This window comes from Psittacula echo (assembly GCF_963264785.1).
Source record: "Psittacula echo genome assembly, chromosome: 5".
Classification (NCBI taxonomy): Eukaryota; Metazoa; Chordata; class Aves; order Psittaciformes; family Psittacidae; genus Psittacula; species Psittacula echo.
This window is the reverse complement of record NC_137739.1, coordinates 29546916-29557060: the sequence shown is the minus strand read 5'-3', so window position 1 is coordinate 29557060 and position 10145 is coordinate 29546916. Positions and strand designations below refer to the sequence as shown.

The 10145-nt window shown below is 48.1% G+C and overlaps 1 protein-coding gene across 1 annotated transcript; it reads left to right on the top strand.

Moving 5' to 3' along the window:
- Nucleotides 1-8474: 8474 nt before the first annotated feature.
- Nucleotides 8475-9824, top strand: RASSF10 (Ras association domain family member 10; the record flags this gene model as incomplete). Its single annotated transcript, XM_080619494.1, has 1 exon — nucleotides 8475-9824. One exon carries the CDS (start codon nucleotides 8475-8477, stop codon nucleotides 9822-9824), a length of 1350 nt encoding a protein of 449 aa, XP_080475620.1.
- Nucleotides 9825-10145: the final 321 nt, after the last annotated feature.

Sequence of the window (10145 nt, the reverse complement as noted above, 5' to 3'; positions counted from 1 at the left end):
AACAGAACAGGTAAAAAGTTCTGTTCTGCCTGTTAAGTGCATTTATAGGACAGACCTCAAAATCAAATAATTTCATGGTAATACTGAAAATACTCAAAGTTCTGTTCATTCCAACACTAAGAATTCCTTTGTTCTCGTTCTAATCTGTAAAACTATTTTACTGCAGTAATACATTTCGATTTTATCATGTCTGTTTTCAAGGTGGCTTCTGACACTTTTTAGAAAGCTCCCTGTAAATGCATTTCATTGGAGAAAAGGATATCACTACATCTAAACACAAAAGACATCTATACACAATATACAGACAATGTCTATATTTGCACACAAAACTTTTGATTCTTACAAATTTCTCAGTGAATGTGTTTGTAGGGTGGTAGAATGAGAATACAACTTCATAGTCACAGGCAGGAATATACGTCACTAACTGTTCCCCAGCTCAGATCATTTATAATTAAATTCAACACCTCTCTTTGTACCTGCAAGAACTGCCTTACAGAAACGTAGTGCATACAGTATACCTGTGAGCACATGCGAGTCGGACATGCTTGCCAAAATCAAATGCCAAGCTTAATCTTTTTCTTCATGGCAGTTACATTGAGGAACCATATCACCCACATTGCCAGCATGAAAACAGATGTTTTCTTCATGCCTATCAGCACTCTAGGGCCAACCTCACACTGAAACCTGTCAAGAGTTTTGTCACTGATCCCAACAAAGAACAGCTCCTCTCCTGGCCTTCACAGGAAAAACTACAGGGGAACTTTTCACTAACCATCACCCCCACTGAGATTAGAAACTCAAAGCTCAAGTCCCTTCCATACATAGAAAAGTGATGTGAAAAACAGGTCATCTGAGTGTCTATATAGGAAACTCTGTGTCATGTGTTACTGAAATCACAGTGCTCACTTGCTCAGAAAGAAGGTATATTCTAATGGATAATCACAAATTTGTGTGTGTGTGTAAACAGCAAGAATATTTTGGCCCTCAAGTAGATAAAAGACTTTCTGATAAATCTTAATAGGATAATGACTAACCTAGTACATCTGTTTTGGGCTTAATGGTCAAAACTGAAGAAACAATCACTGTGAGAGCCTCAGACATTTTCTCAAGGGATAAGAGAACTGTTTAATATAAAAGCAAATAAGCTGTAAGTACTAAATAATTAAAATTGTTCTATTTGCACTAAGGAAAATAGATCATAGAATCACAGAATGGTTTGGATTGGAAGAGACCTTAAAGCTCATCCAGTTCCAACCCCCTGCCATGGGCAGGGACAACTTCCACTAGACCAGGTTGCTCCAAGCCCCGTCCAACCTGGCTTTGAACACTGCCAGGAATAGGGCATCCACAGCTTCCCTGTACAACCTTGTGCCAGTGCCTCACCACCCATGGGGCAAGAACTTCTTCCTAATATCTCATCTCAGTCTCCCCTCTGTCAGTTTAAAGCCATTTCCCCTTGTCCTGTCCCTTGCAGGATTTCTTGTAGGCCCCTTTTAGGTACTAGAAGCTACAGAGGATCTCTCTGGAACCTTCTCTTCTGTGAACAGGAAGACTGATGAAAAAACTACCTGTGCTCCAGAGTACCTTATCACCACTCGTGGGCCTCTGTAATCCTTCTGGATACTCCTCAGTCAGCTCCTGGCTGTCGCTGATGCCCACATGAAACACCACCAGCAGATAACATGAGCCAGCAGTGTGCGCTCGCAGCCCAGAAAGCCAACCATATCCTGGGCTGCATCAAGAGGAGCGTGACCAGCAGGTCGAAGGAGGTGATCCTGCCCCTCTACTCTGCTCTCATGAGACCTCACTTGGAGTATTGTGTGCAGTTCTGGTGTCCTCAACATAAAAAGGACATGGAACTGTTGGAACAAGTGCAGAGGAGGGCCACAAGGATGATCAGGGGACTGGAGCACCTCTTGTATGGAGACAGGCTGAGAAAGTTGGGGCTGTTCAGCCTGGAGAAGAGAAGGCTGTGTGGAGACCTCATAGCAGCCTTCCAGTATCTGAAGGGGGCCTACAAGGATGCTGGGGAGGGACTATTCATCAGGGACTGCAGTGACAGGACAAGGGGTAACGGGTTCAAACTTAAACAGGGGAAGATTAGATTGGATCTAAGGAAGAAATTCTTTATGTAAGGGTGGTGAGGCACTGGAATGGGTTGCCCAGGGAGGTTGTGAATGCTCCATCCCTGGCGGTGTTCAAGGCCAGGTTGGACAGAGCCTTGGGTGACATGGTTTAGTGTGAGGTGTCCCTGCCCATGGCAGGGGGTTGGAACTAGATGATCTTAAGGTTCTTTCCAACACTAACTATTCTATGATTCTATAATAGTTAATGCAGTGTATGAGGCTTGGTAGTCTCTCGGTGACATCCCTGATACGAGACCCCAGTAAGAAGCACACCTCTGAGGAATGGAATGCCACCATAACTAATTCTTTGTTCCATTTATGATCAATGAAGACTAAGTATTCAACCTAAAAGTAAGTTATTGGAGTAGTACTAAGCCATTTTCAAATGTGTTTAACATTTTTTTGAGAAGGAAGGTTATAGCCATAATTTGAGCATGCTAGGGCATCTCCATTGACTTACTCAGAATCAAAGATCTCTGTATCCATTATGCACATTATATGGAAATATTTTTTTTTCTGTTCTGTTCAATTGTTTCTGTTCTTTTTCAACTGAAAAAAATATACTAAATATCATTCAGTAAGAAAGGAAAAGGGAGAGGGATTCTTTTCCATACTAACAGTCCCAGGCACATAACAAACAAACAAAACCAAGTTGTTAAAAGCTCAGTTCAAGACAAGAAATTCTGAATCAGTATTCTTAGTACTGATCTTTTCTGTGCCCCTAACCTGCTGCCAGACATTAGCTAAGCCTTCAAGGTAGGGATAGTCTCTTCCAATGGGTTTATATTACATCTAGCAAATCAAGACTTCCAGGCTGCTCTGTAATATAAATATGTGTCATCATAATTTTCTTTAATGGTAGTCTATAGACATGCCTACATTTTCAAAGCACTGCAGAGAGATTTACCCATGCAGCCCACACTGATTTCACTGGAAGACAGTTTCCTCCTAGCATACCTGTTTGTAAGTTTAGGGGTGTGCACATTAAAAAAGAAGTTGGATTAAGTAGTCAAAGCAGTATAACCCAGCATCGGCACCTATTATTCAAACAGATCATACCACAGTCTTCCCAAATGGATCACACAAGCATGCAAGTATCACCAGCGATGTGAAGCGAAGAATTATTCTAGATTTCATGTCAATGGGTTATGTATGTGGCATTTAGAAGAAAGAGAGTACAAATCAAATGCAAGATACTGAAGGAAGCAGATCAAGAGTTCACAGAGCTTATAGCTTATAGTATCACAGAAGGGTCTGTGTTAAACTAACTCATCCAGTTTCAACCCTCTGCCATGGGCAGGGACACCTTCCACTAGACAAGGTTGCTTCAAGCCCTGTCCAACCTGGCCTTGAACACTGTCATGGACGAGGAAGCCACAGCTTCTCTGGGCAACCTGTGCCAGTGCCTCAGCACCCTCACAGGGAAGAGCTTCTTTCTAAGATCTCATCTCAATCTCCCCTCTGTCAGTTCAAAGCCATTCCCCCTTGTCCTGTCACTACAGGCCCTTTGTCAAAGTCCCTCTCCAGATTTCTCATCAGCCCCTTTAGGCACTGGAAGCTGCTCTAAGCTCTCCTCAGAACCTTCTCTTCTCCAGGCTGAACAACCTCAGCTCTCTCAGCCTGTCTTCATAGAGGAGGTGCTCCAGCCCTCTGATCATCTTCATGGCACTCCAGAAGCAGGTCAAGAGTTCATTACTCTTCTTTAAGTCATCTTTAAGTAAGTCATCTTTATCAAAAGTGCCAGTTCCTTCAGTGGTTTCAACAGAAAACCTGAAACTAAAATGTGTTCTCTCATGTCTAAAGCTGTTCAGATACAAACCGAACAACTTTCTTCCAAATGAAAGTCTAAGCCTATGAACTGTTTTGACTAATGTCTGATTACTCTTGCTAACAGAGAGGTAGTATTTTCAAGTGCTCAATTCTATGCATGTGAACTAGGGATGATTTGGTTATTCACAGTTTGATTTGGTTATTCAGCATGATACTTTCAAGAAAAACCAGGTACCAAAAAAAAAAAAAAAAAAAAAGAAAAAGCACCCATGAGAGTATGACCTGTGAGCTCAAGTAGCCTTTCCACCATTCATGTATCTGTAAAGGGAAGCAAACATTGCAGATGTCTGCAATATTACCAGTCAAACTGTCCTAGGACTTCACCATGGTTGTTGAGGCAAAATGTGAGTTAGCAACAAGTGACCAGCAGCTAAACCTCACAGAATAAGATTAACAGGAACAGAGGAAGAGGGAAGAGGAGCGGGGAAAGCGGTGTTGCTGTTCAGCATCACAACAAAGAAGAACTTCTCCAGACAGAGATGGCTCAATAGATTACTAGTTGCAGCCTGCCTTTACTCATCTCACTGAGATGTATTCTTTTGAACTGTCACCTTAGGAAAAATAAATAAATTGTCCTGAGAGTGATCTAAAAAGTAAAAACAACTTCACTGTGGAAAAAAAAGGGAAAATACCCTGAATCTAAATCCCTATGCCTTTTCGATTTAACTGCTTTTGAAAGAAATTAATTCTGTGTCTCAAATACTGTTTTCCAAGATTTCTTCCACTTTCCTGCTATGTGAATTATGGAAGCAGGAAACACATTTTAGTTGGTTTTTTTTGTTTGTTTTAGATTCAAAGTATTCAAGGTAAAGTCTTGCTTCATTTTATTTACTAAAAATATCAGGGCTGCAATTTCATTCTGGTAGCTTAGCTCAAAACTCCCCCAAAAACTGCAACCAACCAACACCACCAAAAAGACAGACCTCTCACTATCCAATCCTATAACGGGAAATGCTGTTGTATTTATTTGCACTCATCAATGAAAAGGAAGTAACAGAAAGATCTTCATGTGAAATGACTGAATACAGCTGATTTCCCATCACTCAGCCTCGTAATTCTTCTGCAGTGGGTAGAAATAAGCTGGTGTATACCTGGGCTTGGACTTTTCTACACAGCCTAAAACATCAAGCTCATAAATCTTTTGAGGGTTAGATGCCTACTAAGGGTATCATCAACTTTGAGGTTTTGCAATTAATAAAACAAACCAAAGAAATATATGCCATGCAGTAATGTTCTGGCCAGCATTCTGTCAAGGAACTTTGTGCTTCAGAAACAGAGCATGGTGACAGCTGTGCATCGATACAGCAGTATAGAAATAGCCTCTGAGTTATAGGAGATAATGTTTATTATATTTTAAGATTTAAATTGTGCTATATGCTTGTTTCAGAAATTACAGATGACCTCATGTACCACTGCTCTGTGAGGAAGGGAGTGAAGAGAGGAACAGCTGTCCTTTCCTCCAATTTGATACTTCAATGACAGCCTCTCTGCACATCACTGTTGAAGCCTGCAGGTTTGCAGGCATAGACAACTGAAGGACAAGATTTGACTTCACAAGGAAGATGATGTCAGAAACAGCCTGTATGCCACTGCCTCCTATTGCCTCACCAGAGATATAGAATATATTGTCTGCTGAGTTTGCACTTTCATTTTATCACTGTCTGTAGCTGTTGAATTAATGCATACTTCCTCATCTACCTTTCTCATGGAATAATTAAAAGAAGGAGAGAAGGAGAGGAAGGAGGCAGATCACCAGGCAGTCAAGTTCAGTGACTAATGGCACCAGTGAAGAAATCTGAATTCCTTCATGACACTGCTACTGCCTTACTATGTAACTTTAGGTGAAGCACTTGACTCCTTTATGCCATGGTATTCTTATCTGTAAAAATTAAGCAACATCACTACCTTTCTCTGTAGGATGCTTTAAGATCCCTGACAAAAAGGCAAAGGGTTGTGTTTACTCAGTTACCTTTACAGATTCAGCATGGCAAGGCCCAAACTTTGCTTCAGATAGGTGCTAATGTGCTTAAGCTCTCAAACTTTTGAAGCTTTGGTGGCAGTTTGCTGAGTATGCAGACAGCCTGAAACAAAATTCCTGAAGGTTAAACCTGAGATCTAACAATACAAATTTCTAATGCCAGCTTTTTAACCACAGATTATATACATACTCATCTGATAGGCTTATCCTATCAAAGTCAAGTGTTTGTCTCCTTAATCTTACTCTTACTGCCTCCAACCAAACCACCATCTCCATTCTGTCTCTGGCAATCCTGCCTTGGGGGCTCGACTGGGGAGACAGAGCCAGTTTTCCATGCACAGAGATGTGGTCAAGGAAAGATGGCATGATCACCTTCCAATTTCATTGCACAAAGCCAGGTTTGGATGCTGGATAGATACAGGCAGTCAGACAAGTTGGAGCAGCTTGACCTGTGGGGAGCATAAGATGTGTCTTCACATCACACCCTGCTCTTCCTTTATTGTTCTTTGCCAGAACAAAGTAGGTACAGACATTCCCATAGGAAATATATGTAAAATTAGATCAAAACTAAGTGGGAAACGCAAGGAACCACCAGGAAAGGAGTCAGACAATTTCTCAGTGCCTTCAGTTGCACCTGATTCTGCAGAAGACAAGCAATGGTCTTTCTTTCCAAGTTTCTGCCAGCCTGATGAGAGCAGTAAGTGTTTTCTTACTCTCCTGGAGTTTTTTTAAATCTTGAGCCTTTCAGAGGCAAAGCTGAATCATGTGGTCCCATTCCACATCTCATTTCTGTTCACCACCCTATCATTCTGGGCAGAACGAGCTGTTGGGTTTATCCAGAGTCCTTACGACCCCCTTTGATAAGGCCATTTTGTTCTTTTACAGGACTGCCATTGCTAAGCCCACCTTCCTCTGCCCTGGAGGGAACAATGCTTTTTAGGTATAATTGACACACTGAACAAAAAGCCTGAGCACCTCAGGAAACCATCACCAAACAGCAAACCAGCACCATCAGCAAACACTTCCCTCAATGCAAAGAAAGCATAATGATCTAGCATACATCATGAGAGCAACATGACTTGCCCTGGAAGTGGCAGTGACAGACCTGACCACTGGACAGGACTACACAGCTCTAATGTAAGGTGGCTGGGGTCAAGAAGCAAAGTTCAGCCTGTCACCACCACCCCACTCCTGCATGCCTGTATTGCAACATGCAGCGGCCACCTCGGTTTGAAACCGTTTAACCTGCAACAGCACAGGAAAGGGACACAGCAAAAGGCACATGATCCACATGATCTTCACCTCCAGGAATGCAGCATTCGGTGGTCTCCAGCCCACTTCCTCATAGGACAGGAGGCTGAATGGCAGAAACCACTGTCGTAATTAGCTGCCTTACAAAGTCAGAGCACAAGAAACATGGGAGAAGCTACCACAGCAGCTGCCCACACTCAGCTGCCCACAATGAGCCCACACTTTAGGGGAGAACACTAGACTGTGCAATTGTTCACTTACTATTTTGTGTGCCCTGACTTCACTGTTTCCAACAGCAAAATTATAGTTGGGCTACAACTCTGTTCTGTCCCACTGATCAGAACACAATCCTTATGCACACAAAAATCCTCTCTGCCTAGCACACCAGTTTTATTTCCTCTAAACCACCCCGATTTTCCCCCAAGAGACAGATCAGCTGTCAGGTTTTAGAGTTTACCCCTTTTACCCATTATTACTTTTTAGCCATGTAGAAAAGCATGGCTCCGTAAACCATGTTGTACAATCGCACCATGAAAATCTGTGCCACAACCCTGTACTTTATTACCACTTTTTACATCTCCTCACTTTAATCCACACTCGGAAAGCGATCCTGTTCCCATCAAAGTACGCAGCAAGCTCCCATTAAAATCTGGCTCAGCTAGTATTTTAATAACACTTAGACATTCCCATCCTTTGCATATTTCATCTGGGAAGCGCTTTACAAACATGAATTTCCTAATTACAGGCGGATGATTTACTAAAACTGGAAATTCCTCACTAGCTCTGGCTTTCACTTTGAAGCTCCAGGATTCGCTCCTGTCCCTCGGCGGTTTGGAAGGTCCCTCGACGCCGCTCCTTCGCGGCAGAGGCAGGGCAGAGAAGAAGACGCAGAGACGACGGCAAACCCGCCTTGAAGTTTCCGCGCCGGCGGATTCCGGCGCGCACTGCCGGGGCGGTGCTGCCCGAGGTCCGGGACCGCCGGCGGGGCGGGAGCCCACGTGGTAGGAGAGGAAAACCCGGAGGCAGCGGGACGCGGCACAGCGCGGGCGGGAGCCTCGCTCCGCGCCGGGCTCCGCACCGGCCCGGCCCGGTCCCCCCCCCGGCGGCCCGCCGCACCGGGCAGGAAGGGGTGGAGCGGCCGGCGGAGCGCACGGGCGGGGAGACATCCCGGCAATGCTGAAGCCGGGCGGGCGGGTGGTTCTGCGCCTCCCGTGAGCGCTCTCCATGGAGCAGCTGCCCGGCCAACCCTGAGCCGGTGGCCCCGGCCGCCCGCCCGCCCGCCGCCCCCGATGGAGCCCGAGGAGCGGAAGATCTCGGTGTGGATCTGCCAGGAGGAGAAGCTGATCTCTGGGCTCTCCCGGCGAACCACCTGCTCGGACGTGGTGCGGGTGCTTTTGGAGGACAGCCACCACCGGCGGCAGCGGCCGGCGCTGCCCGAGCCCGGCGGCGGGATGCTGTCGGGGCCGCCGCACTCCTACTGCATCGTGGAGAAGTGGCGCGGCTTCGAGCGGATCCTGCCCAACAAGACGAAGATCCTGCGGCTCTGGGTGGCATGGGGGGACGAGCAGGAGAACGTGCGCTTCGTGCTGGTGCGCAGCGAGGCCTCGCTGCCCAACGCGGGACCGCGCAGTGCCGAGGCGCGGGTGGTGCTCAGCAAGGAGCGCCCTGGCCACGGCCTGGGGGCGGCCCGCGCCAGCCTGGCGCTCACGCAGGAGCGGCAGCGGCGAGTGGTGAGGAAAGCCTTCCGCAAGCTGGCCAAGATCAACAAGAAGCGGCAGCAGCCGCTGGCCCGGGAGGCCTCGTCGGCAGAGAGGATGGAGACGCTGGTGCACCTGGTGCTGTCGCAGGACCACACCATCCGGCAGCAGATCCAGCGCCTCCGCGAGCTGGACCGTGAGATCGACAGGTATGAGGCCAAGATTCACCTGGACCGCATGAAGCGGCACGGCGTCAACTACGTGCAGGACACCTACCTGGTGGGGGCTGGCGGCGGGGAGCCGGAGCCGGGCGGGGCGGCACAGCCCGCCGCCGGCCGCCCCGAGGAGGACTACGCCAGGAAGTGCGAGGAGGTGCTGCAGCTGCAGGAGCAGCGGGCGCAGCAGGAGGAGCTGCTGGAGCACCTGGCCGCCGAGATCCAGGAGGAGCTCAACGAGCGCTGGATGAAGCGGCGGCGGGAGGAGCTGGAGCTGGCGGCGGGGCCCGGCTTGGACGACACGGACTGCGACACCACGGAGTTGAGCGGCGGCGGCGAGGGCGAGCTGCACCTCGAGCACGAGCGGGTGAAGACCCAGCTGAGCACCAGCCTCTACATCGGCCTCAAGCTGAGCACGGACCTGGAGGCCGTCAAAACCGACCTGGATTACACGCAGCGCGCATGGGAGGACAAGGAGCGGGAGCTGCAGCGTTTGCTGGAGACGCTGGGCACCCTCGACGTTGCGGAGGCGCCGGCGGAGCCGCGCGGGGCGGCGGGCGGGGGGCGGCCAGCGGCGGGGGGCAGCGGCACCACGGCAGGATGGGTTGAGCAGGCGCGGGCGCTGCGCAAGGACCGCGCTGACAACGGCGAGGACTCTGACACGGGGCTGAGCTCCATGCACAGCCAGGACTCCGATTCGCTTCCCGTATGTGAGTCCCTTGTCTAGCGCCCGCCCGCCCGCCCGGCGGGGCAAGAGGTGGTGTGAGACACGGGCAGGCGGCGGGGGGGCACGAGATAACGCCCGGTGCAAGAGGCACTTACATGAGGAAACGTTTCAGTTGTAGCTCTTGAGTTGAAACTTGTTCTAACTAGTCATCCGCGGGCAGCGCTTAGGCTGGCTCGCCAGTGCTTTCATCTAAGGAAGAGAAACCCACAGCGTGTTTGTGTTTCATTCACGGCTGGGAATTGCTCCCTCCTCAAGTCTTGCCGCCTCCTTTACCCCCGAAGGCTTTCCCCTGGGCTTTTTAATTCTGCGGTGCCCCCCGCC